The sequence below is a fragment of the Prenolepis imparis genome, unplaced genomic scaffold (assembly GCF_030444845.1).
Source record: "Prenolepis imparis isolate NDT839.2.m4 unplaced genomic scaffold, iyPreImpa1.0 SCAF_2, whole genome shotgun sequence".
Lineage (NCBI taxonomy): Eukaryota > Metazoa > Arthropoda > Insecta > Hymenoptera > Formicidae > Prenolepis > Prenolepis imparis.
Genome location: NW_028141160.1, coordinates 19,700,224 through 19,723,061, shown reverse-complemented (window position 1 = coordinate 19,723,061; position 22,838 = coordinate 19,700,224). Strand labels below are relative to the sequence as shown.

Below are 22,838 nucleotides of genomic sequence, written 5' to 3'. Positions count from 1 at the left end.
TTTGCTGCAAAACAAAAGACTGAATTGTAAATGCACAACGAGAAGGGGGAGAGGATTTGCAAAATAAAGATAGAACGAAGGGAACAAATTTACGCTGCGTTCGGCGTGAACGTACGTTCGACAAATGTCGAATCGGAAAACAATTTAGACGTGTGCCCAAGTCGTCGCTGAATGTGACGGGGACATCGAGGGATGGAAGGAGGAAGGGTAAGAACGACCGAGAGAAACCGGAAAAGACCTCGGGGAACATCGAGGCGGAAGACGAACAACCGGATAAACTGTTTCCTTAAGGAGGGATACAACGGGAGTGAGGGGGCTATCACGGTGTGGAATCGCAATAAATAGTTCCTCTGGAAACGCAACCGGACAAGTAGTTGAAAGAGTAGTCAGAGAACGAGAGCATAAGGGAGGAGGAAGAGGGGCACCGAATTGGAGAAAAAGCGAGACGTGTGTCGATACGGATAAATTCGTTGCAAAATATCGAAATATCGACACGCGTTTCTATGGTATCGATTAATGTCGTCAGAATTTACTGCCGTATCGTCAATAGTATTTATACCGTAATCGCGTCTGGTACGACACATTCCTCTAAAAGCATTGAATTTGTATGGCTTTTATATATCAACTTAAAATGTTTATCGTACATTCCTAAGCTTTATGTTCTTTTTTTTAAATTTATTATCGCTAAAAATATTTCGACAATATTTTACGATAAATTATTATCATAAAATTATTCTTGTTAAAAAATTATTTATTTATGATCTTATGTTTATGTATTCTTGTAAAAAAATATTTTTTTTAAGAAATATGCGGAAGGATATAAAATACGAAATATATATTATTGTAGAACACAAATGTGTTTTCGGCATGTAGGCCGCACATGTTATAGATATTGGACCAATTTGAGTTCTAAAATTTAAGAAATGGCAGAAGAGATAATAAATTTACGATGGGAGATCAAGTAAGCATGACATTGGCGATAGACAAGAAAGTTCGCGAGAAAACCAGGACACGGAGAACCGGAAGATATATCATAAATAAATGAATCATTTCTACCGCAAAGCTCGCGGAAAATTGACTAAATAATATAACATACCGTTACTAGCATGATTTATTTCCTCCAGCGAAAAATTTTGCAATATCTTCTATGGCGCGTTAAAGAAAATATGAAGTAATCGCAAATTATATACTAATTAGAAATAAACAGAACTAAAATCACTGCGTGCAATAATTTAAAAATTGAACATTATTAAATAGGTAACTATATATAACAAGATTAAAATATAAATAATAACGTAATAAATTATATTATAGAAAAAGAGCGAATAGTCAAAAAAATAAAAATATATCTTAATGCTTCAATTTTTTCTTATTTTTAGATAGTTTATTTCTCAATATGTGTTAAGTCTGCTATATTAAAATTTTGGGGTATAATAAATCCTTTTGAATTTACACAAGAATCTTTGATTTCTTAACTTCTTCAGATCTTTGGGTATCATATTCTGCATCGTAGACAATATCTGTTCATCCCGAAAGATGCTGCAAGTGTTTTCGTATCTGATATAATAATATATCAAAGATAAAGAGAGAGAGAGAGAGAGAGAGAGAGAGAGAGAGAGAGAGAGAGAAAAGGAAGGAGGTTGTATCTGAGATTACATTCAATGTTAAGATGGAAATAGCGAGCAAATAAACAAAGATGTTAATGCGCTGGGTTGAGGAATCCTTGACGAAACAAAGGCATCCATTTGCAAAGAAATTCTAACCAGTTCATCTACGAAACAAGAAAGAAGCAGAAAATAAATTTCTTTTTCTCTCTTTTCCTCTCTCTTTCGATCTTGTATCATATGATCAAAATATATTTATATATATACTTCGATATTAAAATATAATTTTAAAAAATAACACTGATATAAAGCGCCAATTATATAGACTTTTATTAGAAAAGAAGCTCATGATGTAAATAGAATAAAAAATATTATGCAACGTATCTATAATGCTCTAATATTGATCGCGCAGAGACAGAAATAAAGAGTGTGCACAGAGAGAACAACGGGATTATTAATACCGCTTGAAGAAAATCCATCGCGGGGAGAAAACGGCTGTTCGTGACAAGCTCGATATTTTGCGATTGCTGACGTAGCGCAAAATGCGCCTATGGTACTCCAATATTAATAAACGTGAGGGGGAAGTGAGGATAACGCGCGGAAGAGAAAAGAAGAGATGCATACAAAATATAGTTGTTAATGTGCAGATGAGACTCGAGAAATTTCTCTCGCGAAACAATGCCACGATCGTTCTTCTTCCTCGACGTCGCTCGAAACTACTTGGACTTCATTAAACAGGAGGAAGAAGAAGACGAGAGGAGAGGGAGAGACGAATGAAGAGAATTAAGACGAGGGAGAGAAAATAGAACAAACGTAGGGCGCCTCTTTAGGCATTAGCACGTCGTTAACGTGTGCACGAACATTTCCAATTTTCATTTATGACCTTCGCGCGCGTACCTCCGCGGAAAGTTGGACGGGAAAAGTTTCGCCGGGATCCTTCCGAAAGCCGAATACGAAATACGAGCGGGTGTGTGCATTTCCGCGGGCTCGTGCGCGATAAGCAACGAGATCGAAGCTTCGAAGATAAACTGGCAAGATGTATGTGGGCGCGGCCAGAAATCACCGAAGGTCGAACTTAGGGGAGGTTTCGGAAATTGCACACCGACTATACAGATATGATATTCGGGGACATAGAATTCGGATATGTTTATAAAAGAATAAATTAGAAGAAAGAGAGCGATAAAAGAAGCGCAGTTAATTATTGCATTATAAAAATAATTGTATTATATCATTCAGCAAATTTTTCTATCTATTTTCCATTATATAATTTTAATCACATTTAATAAGAAATTATGACATGATTTTATTTTTAAATGTTAATTAGGTTTAAAAAGGAGAATGCGTTACTTTCTTTTATAATAAATAAATTATATTAATTTATAAATCTATTTTTTTCTTTTTTCAAACATTTTGTTTAATAAGATTACATCATCCTTTTCTAAAAAAGATATGTAAAGTCGATACTCGCATATATCGAAGTTTATTGTTGTCGCTTTTCCGCAAAGCTCATTGGCTCTCAAGATTCACGTTGTGCGTTATATTTGTAGCATCGAGAGGCTGTCATCGCGAGGGTTAACAGTTTGACAGTTTGTTCAAAATAAAATTAAATACAATAATATAATGTTTTAAATAATATTTTATAAAACTTTAAACTCGATTAATATTTTTGAGTTATCAGCTGATCTCTGTCAAAAAATATTAATCGCGCATATACAATATATTTACAACATATTACTATTTTAATTTTTTACCATATTATTATTTTAAAATTTAATTAGCTAATTAACGCTTTATTAATATTTTTGAAAGAAATCAGCTGATAACTATCAAAAATATTGATTGAGTTTAAAGTATATTATAACATATTATTTAAAACATATTATTTTATTTTATTTTATTTTGAACAAACTGTTAAACTACTAACCCTTGCGATGACAGTCTCTCGATTCTACGAATATAACGCATAATGCGAATCGAAACAGTTAATCAGCATCGAAAAAGATGCAACAATACTTGCAAGAATTGACTTAACGTGCCTTTTTTAGAAAAAGGATGTTATAATATTTTTAATTCGATTATGACAATTATCAGAGCTGATTTTTATCAAAAAATATTAATCGCAGATAAGATATTATAACATATTATTTAAAACATATGTTATTATTTTAATATTTTCAACATATTATATATATCCCCATTACCGCTATAGAAATATTATAAAATAAACAATTTCTCACTCACAGATACGTGCAATAGCGGAGTTGTAGTACATAGCACATCGATCTGAAAACAAAATATTCAAATTATGTTGTATATACATATGTGTGTGTCGAATATCTCATAAACAATGCAGTTTAGAAAAAATGTTTTATTTTGCATACCTCACAGTTGCCCCGATGTCGCCCGATGCCTCCCCGGGCCTCCTCCTCCTCTATTGGTCCATGGTACCACTCACGCACTCGCGAAAATACGAATAATTACGATTGCCCGACACTTTACACGGCACTCCCGACGCGCGAGACTTTACGCGGCACTCCCAACTCCCTACACGACGCGTGAATCGCACTGTGTATCGCAATGCTATCTGTAACAAATAAAATACATACATATATTAGAATAATCTTATTATTTCGCATTATAACATACACAATATAGATATGTAAGCTAGAATTAACGATAGATATATCCACGGATCGCAACACATTCACGCGCGCGAAAACAGATTAAGTTGGGTTATGTTGGCAAGAGATTTTGCATCGAATTTTTCGCGAAATATGCGTTTCGAACAATTACGACTACATATTAACGTTGAAATTATGATATGCCATTGATAAATATTACAATACAAAGGTTAGAAATTGTTTCTAACGATTATGCTTACTAATTAATCACAGCGGGACGTAGCTCGAACTGCCTGATACTCGCGGCGTTTCGGTAATGGCCGAGGCTACAAACATCGGCAACTTCACTCTGATAACGCGCGCGCGATAGTATGTATGTACATGACTTATAATATTAATAATTAATTAAAACTCGAAGGAGATTCGTTTGAAAAGATATAGCTTTAGAAAGAAAAAATATTAATCGAGAATAAGGTATTATAACATATTATTTACAACGTATTACTATTTTATAACTTTTACTATTAACTTTTATTATTATTTTAAAATTAAATTAGCAAATTATAACATACACAATATAAATATAAATGGGTAAGCTAGAATATTTAATTAGCAAATTTTATTAATATTTTTTGACAGAAAAATCAGCTGATTAAGAGATATTGAGAGAGAGAATGTCTTTTTCTCCGCAATAATATTTTCTCTATTTATAGAAATGTTTTCGAGATGTTTTGTGTATTTGAAGCTTGATTACTGTAAAAAATAATTAATTTGTTATATAATTAATTTGTTGTATAATAATTAATTTGGATAATTTGTCAGTGTATCTACCGAGCAATCACAAACGTCTGATTAATGTCTTATATTACTACTGAAAAAAAATTAATTGAAGCTCTACATGACATATATGATTAAAGCGTCAGCTGATTAAAGCGTTAATTTACTAATTAATTTTTAAAATAATGTTATAAAAATAAAAATAATATAATATGTATTAAATAATAGGTTATATAATACTTTAAACTCGATTAATATTTTTGACAGCTGATTTCTGTCAATAAATATTAATCGAGAATAAGATATTATAACATATTATTTACAACATGTTACTATTTTAATTTTTTAACATATTATTATTTTAAAATTTAATTAGCACATTAACGCTCCAATCAGCTAATTTCTGTGAAAAAAATTAATCGAGTTTGAACAAACTTTATATTATTTTTTTTTTAAATATCATTTTTTTAAACATAAAACCGAAGAATGGCGCGCGCGTAGCGCGCGTTTGTGTTCTAGTATAGTTAAAAACATATGAATCTAAGCGTAGTTTTACATGCATAATCATTTATAGTAATTATGAGAATTATTATAAATAATTAAAAGACACATTTTAATTCACATTTAGAACGTTATCATAGTTCGGAAGAATTAATGAAATAACAGTGATTGAAGAAATACGTGGGTAAAATGTAAAATAAAAATAAAATATAAAACAAAGAGAAATTGTATATAAGAAATTATTTTCAATCGAGTTGCATTCTTCATGGTTAATTAAACTTCCAATGCAAAGCAGGAATATATAATATATTATCTCTCACAGAATTGGATAGAATTTATAATAGCATTGCTTAACAAATTTTATTTCTCACGGATCAAGTGCATCACTGAATTAAAGCAATTATATATATTAAAATAAAAAATATGCTATATACTACTAAATACAATATAAAATTATAATTTTTTTCTTTCCTTTATTTCTTTCTCTCTTCCCCCCCCCCCCCTCCTCTCTCCTTATTTTCAAGAATAGTTTGTACATATTATTGTGTTATTTCGTGATTGTAATTTTGTTACAGGTTCGATCTATCCGATAAACAAACATTTCTGCCTTATTATGATTCCATGTTCGATGTAATGTGAAATAATAATCTCGTGTGCATGGTTAAATTTAACTGTATTTACGAATTGATTATATTCGCTATACAATAATGTTCACCGCAATTCTGCGTCACGTATACATATAGCCACTGTGAAAGTAATTTTATTTGTATAATGCGCAGCTAAATGTTTACAGAAAGTTATATAAGTGTGTAAAACGCGCAGCATTTATTTTGTCAGGACGAAGGTATCACAAGAATTTCCGGAGGCAGAAAAGTATCATCCGAAATACGAGCAGCGGTCGAGCATTTATATACGCAAGTTCGTAAAGTTGCCCATCATCCCGGCGCAAGAATGTTTGCCCTGCTGTGCCTTGAGCCAGCCCCATTAAGTACTCGCCTCATCGCCGCAAGCCGCAAGCCGCAAGCTAACTGAAAATTACCGTGCCACTGAAACCCTTAAAACCGTCCAGGATTTACGTTGCCGCGCGACGCTGAAATGTATACGTCGTACGAGTAATTACGTAGCAAAATTAAAATAGGGACGTATACAGACGGGGGTTTGACTGTCAACGCGTAACAATTTCGTTCTCGCGTTTTATTTATGCGGTGCTTTTCCTCACTTGAGTCTCTTTCTTCTAGTACTAATTAAGTATTTTCCTGTACTCAAACGCACGAAATACGATAACAAGGTCCATGAGATAAAAGAAAAACAAATTAAATGTGTGTTTATGTTAAAAATATTTATATTGCAAAAAAATTGTCGTGAAAAAGCATATTTAGCATATTTTATTATTTTTATTTCAGTGCTTTTAAATTAAATTCATTGTTTGAACAAAACAGAGAAAATGATAAGAAAAGAAAATATTATTATATGAGCTTTTTTGTTTTTTAATTCTTATTATAAAATAATAATTATAATCGATAGTAAGGATTGTCACTGTTTTATTTCTAATTCCAATGTCACTTGCTTCTTTTTTATTTTTGAGAATGAAAAAGAATACTATAAAAAAATAATAGCAATATATTTATTAATAATTAAGTTAATGGTACTAAAAAATTATAATCATAACATTTATCACATGAGTTTTATGATAAAAATTATTGTTATAAATATTCAGTAGTAGAAGGATTTAAAGAAAGTTTGCGAGAGAAGATATAAATAAGAATGTTCTCCTTATTGATATCTCAGAGTAGAAATCTTATTTCTGTCTGTAACTGCTTTTAATTTTCTCTATATTGCAAAATTGCAACGTTACTGCTTTCTTTCAATATCCTTAGAGAACAGAATGATCTGACAAGTTACTAATAAGTTTTCCATCTCATTGAATTTCCAAAGCAACTGAGTAACAGAAAGAGAGAAGTTATTGTACTTACGGAAAGACATAACGTACCTGCGTGAATAAGTTTAATAAAGAATGAAGAAAGAATTTTCAATTCTCTTTCCGCCACAGTGTCAATACAATGCAACCGCACGATGAACAAGTAAAATACGTATACAAATAGACGTACAAAGGTGCAAGAGATCGATTCCCAGCTAAAGAGCCGAATCCACGCAGAAAGCGGGGCAAACTACTCAGCGAGTTCCCCTGATTGGTTAACAAGCTGAATACCCGCGTAACATTTTGGACCGTGATCCGGTCAAGTGAGAGCCCGGTCAAACCATGGAGTCGCAACAGTGGAATTCGCCACGGCGAGCAACTTCTGTTAAATAAGCAGCCCTTTGACGGAATCAACCCCTAGGAGAGCTACATTTTCCCGCGAACTTGCGAATCGGCATACGCGGAACAAATCTATCGTGTCGTAACTTCGGTAACAAGCGGGTCATTGTAACCACGAGAAATTCTACCCGCTAGCTCTATTCGCTCAACTAAGCAAAAGGGGAATATCAATCGAAGGCTATTGTCCCAAGTACGAGAAACAGTCAGTCGACGACTAACTGATATTTTGGCGACATATCTTAAGTATTTTCCGTTCAAATACTCAACATTTCATAAGCTCGGATCGTACGATACACTAGTTTTTGATGATCTCCTAAATTTCAATGAGGTTTGACATTAGAAACACATTTATCTCTGCAGAAATTACCAATATAGCGTATTGGAAAATAGGAATATTGACGAAAACTATTTCTCCTTACCTCAAATCCTCCTTACCTCTTATCCAAAATTAAAATCTAATATCTTACTTAGTATATCCATTTTCGATTACCTTATTATCTTATCTAAATTTAAACCATAATTATATACTGTATAAAAATTTGGCAATATTGAAAAACGCTATTATAATTAACCGAATTAAACGACAATTAAAACATCACTCGTAAAATTATTGCCAAAGTCTTATATTTAAAAAATTCGTTATATTTTTCATATATTTAACGAAAAATTTAAATATTTTATTTCCCTACTTTACGCAAAATGGGCGTAATATATAATATATCAAAATGTATTTCTCATTTATATAAATATGAGAATTTACAATCTACATTTAATTACCGGCGCAATGCTGAACTATGTTCTTAACCGCAAATTCAAGCACTATATATAAGTATCTCGCCTTGGCAGAGGTGTCAAAATTTTCGATTCAAGATTTCTACTAAAGTCCGCACTCATGGTTATCTTGCGAAGATCGCATGTTCCGACCATAATCTTGCGAACTTGGCTGTTTAGTATATAGACTTAGTTCAAAGTACGCAGGAAACTTAGTCAAAATACCCTACAAGCACGATGCAATTAAACATTTCAATTTCGCGTTTGATACAATATGAACATTAGATAATGAAATCTAATAAACGAACAAGATTAAAAGATAAATCTCAGATCGATTATTTTAAGAACATAGCACATTTACTTTACTAGCTTGAATTTTATTAATTGTCAGATACTCTCATATATAAATTGCATTTATTTTCTCCGAATATGAATTTTTAATTTATACGTTCAATTCATCTATCAATCTGATTTAGTAAAATGCTTATTGTTAGCATATCTTTTATATGTAATATATACATTTTGTTAGTCCACTGGCTGTTCTCTTTTTGCATTGTTAACAATTTTACCGATTGAAAGGAAATATCACATAGCGCGGAGAAAGGAATATTTCATTCAACAAAAGTATACCCAGCTCAAGTAAAATAGTTATTCGAGCAAATATTTGATCTTTATCAATACATGATACCTCCTACACCAATACACGATTCTTAGCATTCAATTTAAAAGCATCGATATTCTAAAATGTCGTGAATACAGTTAATGCGTAAATGCATTGCTTAAAATTCATCTCGGGAAATCGGTCTCGCGCGACGCCGAGGGAGCCGAGGCAAAAATACGCGAGTATAAACATCCCCCGAGTACGGAATCGTTTATCGCAGCGCGTGACGTATTTTTCCGCTCCCGCTGGTGTTTTCAATTTCACGCGAAAAGCCATTGGTGCAACCACGCGCCGATAAGACAACACGTGAATAAGCAAACGAGAACGGTCCTGCCTGCCCACGTCCATCGAGGCTACGTTATCAGCGTCAATTTCAACGAAATATCGGAAATCTTAGCGTGTTGCAGTCATGTTTCGCGAAAAAAGGAGGTCACCTGAACTTACCTGAGCTTAGAGACAAGCGTTTATACATCACCTTTTCTACGTATACGTACGGCGTTATCCGATGTCGTGTGAACACATACCAAGTCTAGCCCTTAACTTGGTCCGACGCACACGTACATATGCGCCGACATAAACAACTATCGCTCGAATTTATCTGCGAGGTAGTATATAAAGTTCTGCGCGGCAGAGAATTTTATATCTTTTTCCCTCGAATTTTTAATCTCGATCTCAAAGGGTATAATCGTCGTAGCCACGTCGTGGTACGATGCGAAATTAGCGGGCGCTCCCGCAGCGAATGAATCAGCCGATTACGACGGCTGAGCAGCATTTCGGGGGAGTAACGACTTCGTTACTGCGTCCGATTACTCACGCCTGGTAGAATAATTTTCAAGAGCGTTAAAGGACCTCGAAAAGCATGTCATTGCCATTAAAGCGTTTTCGAATGAATATTTTAGAAAATAAATCTCTATGCTATCGCAAAAAAATTGTAATATATAAATTTTAATCATTTTTAATACAATTTTGTTTTAAATTGCTTTTTTTGGGGAGAAATATTTTTTAAAAATGTGGATTTTCTTATACTTTTTACATTAAATATCTTTGCAACAAATTCTCAAATATTACAAATTCTTTTCTGTTCGAAAATCTCGAATCATAAAATAATTTAAAATTTTTTTAAATTAATTTTTGAAAAACCGTAAATTTTTAACTTTTCGTTTTTGATACATGTTTGATATTTGTGAACAGATTTATTTATTATTTAAAATTTTTTTACAAAAATATATTTGCCAAAAATAATAAGATCATTAAATGTAGGTTTCAGTTCAAGTTGATTAATAGATTTGCATCAAATAAAAAGCGCGCACGTGCTTATATATATGTATAAGCACAATGAGCTAGAAATACTGTATATACATATAGCTAATATTTATTACAATCTTTATGATTTATTAAAAAATAAATTAAATATTCCAAACATCTTTGCTTAAGTAGATATTTTTCTTTTTTCTTTATCTTTATTTTTTTTTATCTTTTTCTAATCTAAATTTAAGCTTGGATGTTGAATTAGCATCTTGTATTTTCAACAAGAATCATTAACTTTTTATACGATTCGACAAATTTAATCGGATCTGTGATTGAAAGCACATGTAGGGTATGATCCTTAATTATCTCAGATTAGCTAAAGTAAATTGGTTACTATTGTATGTTTCTGTATGTGTATCGTATTGTATGCGACCCGACAGAATTGATCAGACCTCGACTACAAAGTCTAAAAGCCCTGATTAGTTTCAGACGCGAAATCGAGTTACGTGCGTCGCTACATTTCGATAGTAATACTGTCAGAAACAGTGTCTTCCATAGTGACTTGGAACATCTAACAATTTCAAGTTTACATAAAAGGAACAGTAAATAAATTTCATGATAATCTATAAATGATTGCTTATCTTAATGATGATGTTACCAAAAATTTCTATAAGTTTTTAAAAATATTTTTAAATATTGCTTTTATGTATAATATGCATTTTGCAATTTTTATACAAATATAATAAACGTGCTATAGATCAATATTTTTTAAATAAAAGATTTAATTAAAACTTTTCTAGATACCTGTACAACACGAATGAATCTCTCTTAAATAAAGATTGCAATAGAAAAGATAAATTTAAAACTTTAGCTATATTCTATCGTGCATTCTAATGTATCGAATAAGAGACAATTGAGCAAAAACTACTGAGCAAAAAAATTTTAATCATATATAACCAATTCGAGAATTATCCGCAATTAAATCAAGATTACAGAGAGAAGAAAGTAAGATCGAACCAAAGTTACACTTGTAGAGAATACTATTAGAAAAAGAGAGAGAGAGAGTGAGTCGGTCATGATGAAAGAAGAGAATCACGATTATGTAACGATGGAAAAATGTAGTCAAGAGCAAGATCTTCGGGAGTGATCGTCATCATTCATTCCACCGGGGATGTAACGGAAACGCATTCCCATCGCTATCTTAGCGGCGCGGCGAACCTGATTTACCTAGTCTCTCGCGCTATCAGGAAAGTCGCGCCAAATGACCCGGGCGTTGAAGGATCACGCGCAGGAATCGCGTCGCGTGGCGAGACGGCAGACGGACGGATATTCGTCGATCGGCGTGTCTTTCAGGTAAAACGATCGCGCCACGCCGAGTCGAGTCGTTATCAGAGCGTTCACGTGCGAGGCGCGGCTGATGAATGGTCCCGCTAGCCAAGGTACGGGCCCGTCACGCGAGACGTTATTTATAACCCCTGCCGCGGAGGTAGAGGCGGAGGGTGGAAAGCCTGTACGTCATCGCGCGAGGCGGGACATTTCTTTTTTTTTCTTTCTTTCTTTTTTTTCAAATTTATTTTTCGCGCACATGTTTGCCTCCGCGGCGGGTTACGCCTTCGCGCGATCAGCCCCGGTGAAACGAGCTCGTATCCGATATACGTCGCGATGCGTATCGCGGCCGTCTTCGCGAATTGAATTCGCGGTGAGCACACACAATCTGATAAGAGAAAAAGAGAGGGAGAGAAAGAGAGAGAAAGAGATTAATGGGGTGAGCACTCTGTTCTTTCTTTATATGACCAACGCAAACGACCAGCCAACGAACGAAAATATGCCTGCCAGCCGCGCGGTCGCGCTATGCGTCAACCCTCGCAGTGTGCAAATGTTTAATTATTTACCGATAATGACGGCAAATTGAGGGCGTCGATTCGCTCGCCAAATGGCCCAAAATATAAATCTCGCTTTGATTACGTACGCTTTCTTCATTAGCGCATGTCGAGCTAAATGAAATATATCACTTTGTAAATGGTGTTTGAGAAGAAATTTCGAATAATCGTTAACATTGTGTCCTTATTAAGAGATTAACACTATTTTTTTGTCTATACATACATTTGAGATAATGGAAGACTAATTGCGATCGTTGAAGTGTACATATTTATTTATATAGATAAATAAAATATATGTACACATTAGTAGTGAGATTAAATTAAGAAAATTAAAATTATTTAATACACTTATAATATATCTTTCAAAATTATAACACAGTTAATGTCACAGATTAAGAATATATCAAATTCCACTATACAGACTATCTATATATCGAAGAGAATAATTTTATATATGTATAACAGAATATGGAGCAGTAATTCTGTCCACCTTGAATATCTCCGTTATTTTTAGAGATTCGAAAATACTGTATTTATGAAAATTGTACGGTATATCAAGAGAGCCATAATATGCTGATAATAATTTTTCTGTGGGTGTAGACATTTCTGATATTTCGAGGTCATATTACTTTTTTAAATTTATCATAATTTTCTTACATAAATCGATTCAAAGTAATATTTGCCATAAAATATTATTAGAGTGCAATAGTCGAAAAAAAATGGTTTACGAGATATTTTATTGATATACCAATTGATTTATCTCATTATTCTATTCAGAAAATTATTAAGATAAAATTATCAAAAATTAATATATTACAAGATATTTCATATTCTTTGTCAAAATGCATCAGAATGAAGCATAAATGTTACATATTTGCATAATTCGCGTCAACATATGCCATACTTTTGTGCGGATTTATCTCAACGTTCCAATCAGTGATATACGTCAATATTGGTCAGACACTTAGAATATCCGCGCCGACATGCAAAATAAAGACGTGAGTTAATATTTAAAATTTCCGTGCTGATCTTATCATGAACATCCGAATATTTACTAAGATTTTAGAAATGTTGCCGATCTATACGCATATATTATGCATTATGCATTATCCCGAACACGACTTACTGCAATCGGTCAGAAAACCAAGCCACATAAACCAGACACTAAAGTAAAGGACAGGTGATCTATTGCACAGTTAACTCTTTCAGTACCAAGCTTTCTCTCTCTCTCTCTCTCTCTTTTTTTTCTTACTTATATAAATTGAGAGAAAAAAATTTTTTAATAAAAAATATAAATTTATAATAATTTATATTCCATATGCATAATATTCTATATTTCTTCTTAAAAGTTTTTCAGGAATTTTTGGATGCAACAGTTATAAAATTTAAATTATTGTTAATTATGTGTCATTAAAGTAACAAGAGAATTTTATTACAATTCTTATTTTAAAATTTATATTAATAAATCAAAAACGGCAATAGAAAGAAAGCGAAATTTATTAATTTTCTTGAAGTAAACAGTCTCATGGCTTTTTTAAATACTATATCACAGCAAAATCTTCACAAAAGAAAAAAACGCCAAGTATATAAAAAAATTCGGCATTTTATGCAAATATGCCTTTGTAAAAATTTTTCTAGCAAAAATATTTTTTAAAAAGACACTTCACACACACACACAATAATGTTTAAAATTAAACTAAAATTAGACATACACATACAAAAGCAAAGTTTGAAATTTAAGTTTAAAAATATTTAGAAATATGCAGTTTAAAAACAAAATCAAAGCTACTCAGCCAAGTGTAGCCTTCTGAGTTAGTCTCATTTTTTTATACTTGGCGTCGCGTCGCGTCACTTGATATATTTTATATTTATTCTTTTAAGCAAAAATTACAAGTGAAATATTAAATATTTTAAATTATAACTTAAAACATTAATACATTAATACAATGAATCGTCATAATAATATTATGTGACATCGAAGGCATATGTTTATGTATCTTACAAATGGCACAAAAATATGTTCACGATTGGGAACGCTAACGGTTGTTACACACGGGATTCGGAATGACAGAATTTCCATCCGCGCCGAAACGGAAGTAAAAGTTTTACCGCGTTTTCACCGTGAAAAAGCGCTATCGAAGGAAATGGTGGCCGGCTGCGTTCGGCTGATTACTACTGGCAGCTTAAAAGCGATGATACATACAAACGTAAATCACACGATGAAGTATTTTCAATGTATGGTCCCGCCTCCCTTTTTCTCCTCTTCCCCCGGTACGGCCGTGTTAAGTCGCGTCGAATAACGGGGGTAGAAAAATCTCCCGCAATATTTACTTCCATTTTGTCGCGACGCAGTAAACCGGTTAAAAGTTTTGAATCGCGGCAAATTTACGCTCAAATCGGGTACACGTTCCATATAAACAAATGTTGGATTTGCACTTTAGCGTTTAGTCAGTAAATCTGTATTTTTACTCAACGACTAAAACGAGAAAGTTGTCCGCTAATATGTTGTTCGTATAATTGTTGCAGAATTGAGTTTTATTGTGCTTTTATTTAAATAAAAGTAGAAAACATAGCAAAAAATTATAGTGTCCACTTAGTAAATTTAATTATAGTTTCCTTCTCAAAATTGTATATTTTTTCTTAATAAGATAAAACGTTTAATTTGATATATCGACAATTCTTTAATCTTTAAAAATTTAATAATAAGATAAAAATTTGATCATCCATTAATATAAATTGTCGCATTCATGCAGCATAGTACATGATTAAAACGTACATTTAATTACAATTATTATTAGATGTAATAAATAGTAAAAATAAATATGTATATATTTTATAATTCAGTAGGTAATCTCTTTTATACTAATGATGTTTTGATCAAAGAGTTACTTAAAGGTTAATTATTAAGTCTGACAAATGCATGAATTAATTAATGTTTTAGAATAAAAGGTTTTAAAGCATAACTTTTTCTTAATTTAAATCACATATCCATTACATACTATCTTTCTGTAATAAAAATTTATGCCCGTTTTCTCCAACATAACTTCACCACGCAAAAATAACGCCCGTCACGACTGCAGGTCGATATAACCAGCGAAATAAAAATACGAGCAATTTTCAAAATTACCAATAACACTTTCGTGCAAAAAGTTCATGCACCGTTGACACACTTTGCGACTGACATACCTGCCTGTATCAATTGGATCGCTAATAGTATGATTAATTCCACCAATACTTCTGCTTTTTGCGGAACAGACATTAGTGATATTTCATTGGCTACATAAGCCTTTGTTTACACAGAGCATGCAATAAATAAAGCAAATCATATGTAACGTACAAACAAAACTGAATATTGCTTCTGACTTTGACAAGATCAAAGTTTTCAATTCAGATGGATTAAACATTGATTTTACTTAATTTAAAGAATACTTCATTGCTCCAAGTCTTTTTTTATTCAATTGTGTAATAATATATAATTATGCAGTAGTTAGAATTATAATTGTGCCTTCTTTAAAATAACGTATTAATTTAATATTGTATATGCATAAAATATGAAATACTATGATATGAAAAACAGTATTTACTTGATAATAATAGAATGGAATATGTATTAGTCAATTATATACATAAATAATAAAAGAAAAATATAAGAAGAATTTTATTTTTCATGTGTCGACGAATATTTGTGTCTTTATGATCTGCGATAGGATCTGCACGTATCGCGGATGGCTTTTTAAGTATACTTTGAAACTTTTATAGTATTCGTATTCCTAGAACGTTTTCCTCACATTACGCGGTCTTTTATAATTCGTATTCCTTTTATCTTTAGTCGAACTAGTCTCTTTGCGAGAGTTCGATACTTACATTCCTGGAGTATCGTATTCCTGAATCTCAAAATAGATTCGGATCTTATTGTTTGATCGGAGTATTTCAAAAGAGTATATGTAAATGAATATGTAAATAAATATATATGTAAATATGTAAATAAATTGTGAAAAAAATTACAGAAAAGAAAAAATATATATTTATGCAATGCATATATAGGAAAGCATTAGTGTGTGAATAAAAATTGATAAATATATATGAAAAAAGAAATTTTTTTAAATAAGAAAATAAATGTTTACTATCATCAAAATAATTATTACTACTGAAAATTATCGTTACATCGTAATATTAAGTCGGTTGACACTTTATTTTAGACAATTAAATTTATATTTTTCTCCGGAAAAGAGAAATCTAGAAAGCTGACAGTCAAAGGTCCGCCATATTCGTGATTGGATTGACAAGTACGTGGAGACGCGAGTAAATCTTTAAGCCCATCACAATGTCTCTAAGAGTACCGTAGATTTTGTACCTTGATTCTGCACTCCTTGCACGCCTTGCCACAGTTTCTGTCCGTGACACACAGTCGCGTACGTCCTGAGGATAAGAAGAAAGGGTGAGAAGAGAGAGAGAAAGAGAGAAAGGGGATGATAGGGAAGAAGAGAGAGGGAGAAAAGGAGAGGTTTCCTTTACACACACGCACACACATATAAGTGTGTAAGTGTGCGTACACTCTCCTGGTCGAATGTTTGTGTGTCGACGTACTTCCTCATGGAAAGAGAGAGGGAGAGGGAGAGAGAAGGAGAGAGAAAGAAAGAGAGTATATGTGCGTCTATGTGAATCTCTATGTGTGTGCGTGTGCATCCGCGGACCTTCTGCGCGCTTCCATCGTCACAGGGGGTGGATCGGAAACGCGCATGCTCCCACGGACGAGAATCTCCCCAGTCAGGGTAAATCTGCCACCGAAACAAGACGTGCGTGCGTGCCGTTATGCTATATACAATGTCGCATACGCGAACGATTCCCGTGACGATTTCTTAAAATAGCACCGCGCGTAACAGCTCGCGAGACCAAAAAAAACCATCGACATGGAAAGTCGCAACAGTCGGAATACCGAGTTATTTATCGAAACGTAAAGTCGCGAAAAGAGAGGCGGAGCTGGCGAGAGGCTGAGAAAGAAACTTAAGAGGCCGCAAAATTCGAGAAATTTTTTTTTGATGAATTATTAAAAAAGTGATTTAATATATTAAAAAAAAAAAAGAAGATTCGTCGATGGGTGCGATTATGCGGTGAACGGAGAACCTCCCTGCGACACCGAATCGCTGGTTGCGCGATTTCGAACAATTTCGAGTCAGAATGACGGAGCGAGGGCGAAGAAGAGACTACGTTCGGGAGTAATTTTCGAGCTGACTGGCGAGTCGCGATCGATCGATTGCTCCGAAACGAGATCCGACGATCGCCGGCACTTCGTCCCCCGACTTCGACGAGAAAAGTATATCTCGAAATAGTTCCGAATTATGATGTACCTCACGAGTCCGCGGCGATCTTCGAGTCTCATGATTCTTCGCGCGACGACGAGAATCTCGCGTGTTCGCGCGACGGAAACCAGGACCGTCCTGATGTGAAAGGACTACTTGTGTTCGACGATCGCGAACGGGAAATCCTTCAAATCATCCGTAACCCGGAGCGGAGCGAGCCTCGAACTTCTCCAGAAGCAAGACTGCAACGAGAGTTTACGGGATTCTTCCGGAAACCCGAGAAGATTCAAACTCCACCGAGAGAGTCGCGTACCGAGGAAGGCGACTCGGGGCGAGGACTTTATCCGACGATAAAGGTGGAAAGTTCAGCAGGATACGCGGCACGCCGCCCGTCGAAAGTTTTGCCGTAATCATTTTCGCGTTATCGTCCACGTCTAGCCGCTATATAGGATATATACCACTTTACGGAAGATCGACGTGTACATAAGCGTGACGGACCGGGGCTACATCTTAGGGGAGAGAGGTCTGTCGAGATCGCGAGCCGTCGCGATAATTTACCCTCCCTTTTTAGCTAACCGGCTTGCGGATTGAAATCTCGAACTAATCGTGAGTAAACCGTGTCCGTGGACGAAACCAGCTTTCACTTCGTTTCGTCCACGATTGTGAACTGTGTGTGTTTAATTAGCGTGCTAGGGTCGAGGTAAGAGACGAGTGATATAAGACGTCGCCTGGTGGTGCCATGTCAGTGAGTGGATGGTGATAGTAGCGATCACGGTTGGAGAATGTGAATCATTTTAGTATCCCAGGTGTAAGCGTCTCCCGAAGAAATAGTCGCGGAAATGGCTCTGAGATGGCAAGCGAGGCTCTCGATTGCTGCCATACTCTTCATGTGCACAGAAGGTAATCATTATCCGCTACTTTGTAATCATCTTGCACGATTCCGCCTACTTGAACCGCGATTACAAAACAAGATGATCCGTGGCGTGAGTTCGTGACGTTAGATGATCCGTAGGGAAATCGTGAAGAAGTACCTCGGATTATGAAGAAGAAACGGGACTAATATCTCGGAATTGTTATTAATGCGTCCACGTTTGTGAGCAACCTTCCTAGCCTACAATCTCAGATCGTAAATGTTTATTAATGACTAACTAAGAACGTTATGGTATACTCGACTAAAATTGTTTTCCTTAACAGCTGCAAGAGCTCTTTGAAAATTATTAAACGTTACTAAAGCAGCATCTTTAAAACAACAGTTAATATGTAAATGATTGAATCTAATATTGGTCTTCCCTCGCATACTTTAATATATTTAAAATAATTGCTATTAACCTTCTGGTGGTATAAAAATGATAAATTTAACGTTCCATTTTGCAAAATGTTATTGATAATTAGATTACTTCTTGTTTACGATTAATGTTTGTTATCTATAATTATTTACAATATTAATATTCACAAGAAAGAAAGAAATACAATTGATACAAAAATGATGATAAGAAAAGAAAAAAATAGATATTTTTTAGAATAAACAATACATATATGTACACACACACACACATTTAGACGAAGCAGCAAAGCAGTATTTCACGACGCAGATAAAATCTCATTTACTATGGTCCACGAAAATTAAGATTCAGTTTAATTACGTTAATTGCAACGCGACATTTGCTGTTCGGAAAGGAAAAGAGATTTACGGCTGCTGTTCTAGTCAAAAAGCAAGAGAGAGAGAGAGAGAGGGGGGGGGGGGTAGGGGAAAGAAATGTAGAGATTTATAGCTCATGTTTGCGCTTCGTAAACGCAGAGGAAGTCGATTGTTTGTTGTTTGCCTGATACTCGTACAATTCCTTTATTACATACGATGTAAACTGAGAATGGAAGATGATTTATATATATAATTTAAATTTTTGATGATAGATAAACTATCTAGAAATAGTGAGAATGTTGACATAAGAGAGAAATATAATACATAATTTCTCGTAAAATAACAAATCTTTTTTATGTGGAGCAATTATTTATATATTTAAATAAAACTTATAATTAATGATAAATTTGATATATGTGAAAACAAAAATTTTCGATTTGTGTGAAAATACAATTTTTCTTGAAATAATAAAAAAAAATTATTTCTAAAATAATTAAATCAATTAATATAATCTTAATCGGAATGTAAGAAAAAAGTTTGCATGCATGAAAAATTTTTAATGTAGGTACGCTGTATAAGAAGAAAGATTTCAAATAAGAGTTAAATTGTGTGTTTTATATTCTTTCATCATTAATAAATAGTCGAGATACAACTTCTATTTCCGATGAATAAAACGGATATGATAATAGGAATCAAACATTCGATAGCAGGAAGAAGTTATCAGGCACAAAATTAAACAGCATGTAACAAGTAAAATAAAATATAAAATACAGAAATTCCCATGAAATGAGATAAGGAATGAAGAGAATAATGTAACTATTTGGAACTTGTAGAAATGTTTGAAGAATTTAATATTAATAATAATAATACGTGCATAACACATTTGTGTTAATAATTACTTAATTTGTGGAAATGTAATATATAAAATATATTCTAGAATGAAATTGGAATTAATGCATTAGTGATAAAGTGATTTAAATAGCCTTTTGAATTAAATAGTGCAAAATATTAAATTTACAACAATGATGATAGTAAACATTCAATTATTTACCTATTAAGTTATATATATATAATTATTTATGATGAATAACATATATAACTAATTAGAATATTTTATTGGGTACACATATTACAAAAGTACATTTATAATATGTATGGCAATTGCATATGTTATTTGCATTAAATAAATAAAAAGAAATGAATAAATGATTAACATATTGAAATGATAACTTGGACACATAAAATATATAAAATCTTTACAATTATATTAAATTATATAGTTATTTAATTGTTACTGATATTTGATATATTGCATAATGCTAGAAAGATAATTTGTGCTTATATATGTGTTATATACATGAAACGGCTAAAATAATATAAATATATAGTTCTCCTAGTTTCGCCGATTAATTAGAATGATTAATGAATCGTCTCATAAAGGAAGGAACAGACAGTTAAATTACGACACAAATGAAGATAATGAGGTAGCATCACATATTATGTGAAGGGGATATAAATTATTATTAATTATAAAAAGCTCTAAAAATATATAAAGACACGAGAAGATTCACTACTGAATGAATTTAATGTATATTCATGGCAAATTATTTTTTTCATTTTATTTGGAATTGTAGAGAATAGATTATACTTACTAACTAAACACAGAATGTTATTTAAAGAAATATAATAAATCATATTTTATACTTTGATTTTATTATTTTTAATTTTACAGAGTATTGTATAATATTATTTTAAAACATTTATATACTTTTATTATTATGTACCCTGTAATATTTTTCTAATTTTGCATGTAATTATTTAATTACTACATGACTATATATCAATTTATTATTTAATGAAGAAAAAGATAATAATATATTATCTTGTGTTATGTAACATAATAATATAATAAAATATATTGTACATTATACAAAACTAAAAAACTGAATGAAATTTCTTATAAAATTTGTTTATATAACTGTGTAATTGTTATACATCTTTTTATCAAAATATCTCTTTTTTAATAATAATATAGAATTTTATTATGTAATATTTAATATGTGTGTTATATAATAAAACATAACAACATGCAAGTCGTCCTTTTTCAAATAAATTTTCTATTATTAATATGTAATTAAAATCTTCCATTAAGTAATTAAAAAATAATATTAATATTTATTATAAATAATATTAAAACTAGTTGAAACGCAAAATACACACAACATTAATATTTACATTAATTAAAGTTATGAAAAAATAAATCTTTGTTATGCATTTAATCTACACTCATTGATTTTATGAAAATAAATATTTCTTTATACAAAGAGAATGCAATTATATTTCTCTTACATATATCATTAATTCAGACAAAAAATACATAATAACATCAATAACTTTTAAGCCATGAAAAATTTCTCTCCAAAAATACTGCTAGAATTTTGAAATATTGCTAGAATTTTTTATTTAGGTTTTTATTATTTTGAAGTAATTACAAAATTTGAAAACTAAATTTTAAAACTCATAAAAAACACTTTCAATTGCGAAAGACAAGTAACAATCTCTATTGTCTATACATAATTTTAAAAATAAAATGTTTTTCTATGTTCTCTCTAAATTTCTGTGTGTGTGTTTGTATAATGTGTAAATAATATATTAATGATCTCTGATTTTTAGATTAAAAAAATGCAACTGAGAAATAACTGTGCTCACTCTCTGAAACTTTAATAAAAAGTAATTGCTCTATTTTTCATCGTATCACTTATTAACAAGATAATCGTATTTGCCAGAAAAATGAACTGTAGACGTTAATGAACTAGTTAACATGCCACACGACATTTATCGTGCGCGAGAAATATCGGGATCACGTACCACACACCCTGCGACTTGTCGTGGCGCAGGGCGGTCGTAGGAAATAATGGAATGGTACTTGGCGGCGTGAAAGGAGTTACTCAATTGAATCCACGGTATCGGGCGATAAAACGGTACAGCTAATGGAATTACACCGGCGCGCTTGCATGCGTGCGACGCAAATTTATCGCATGCATTATTCATAACTCGGCCCAAGTCGACCGACGTCGTCAGCCGATGATGTTCGCGCGCGTCCCACAAGTAAAGCGCTTCTTCTGCTTTCGAATATATATATCGATGTATACATATATCGATCTCACACACATGAGGAATATCGCGCGGCGTATATTGATCATTGGGATATTACATGGACGGTGTAAAAAGTCGCCCGGAGAGGCCTCCGGGCGGGTTGAAATGTCGTCGTCGTCGTCGTCGTCGTCGTCGTGCCGTTATATTTCATAGCCTTGCTTCACACCTCGTTTGCGCCATTGTCGTTCTAGACGAACAACTTTCGCAATTTCATTCGGCACCACGGACTGCGACAAGGACTTGGCGCGCTAACTTGGTCCAGGTAAATTAAACGCTTGTCTCCGCTCGCGATGCCTAGCTCGGCAAGCTTCAGCCGCGTTGGAGGACCTCGGAAATTCAAGCAATTACCATTCGCTTCGGGTG

General features: G+C 33.0%; 1 protein-coding gene across 1 annotated transcript in view; it reads left to right on the top strand.

Moving 5' to 3' along the window:
* The first annotated feature begins 17,157 nt into the window (after window positions 1-17,157).
* LOC145932575 (zwei Ig domain protein zig-8) overlaps window positions 17,158-22,838 on the top strand; it is a 50,099-nt gene continuing 44,418 nt past the window's right edge. Inside the window, exon 1 of the mRNA XM_083031608.1 lies at window positions 17,158-18,580. Within this exon, the coding sequence (XP_082887734.1) occupies window positions 18,520-18,580 (61 nt within the window). The 5' untranslated portion in view covers window positions 17,158-18,519. The remainder of the gene's footprint in view (window positions 18,581-22,838) is intronic.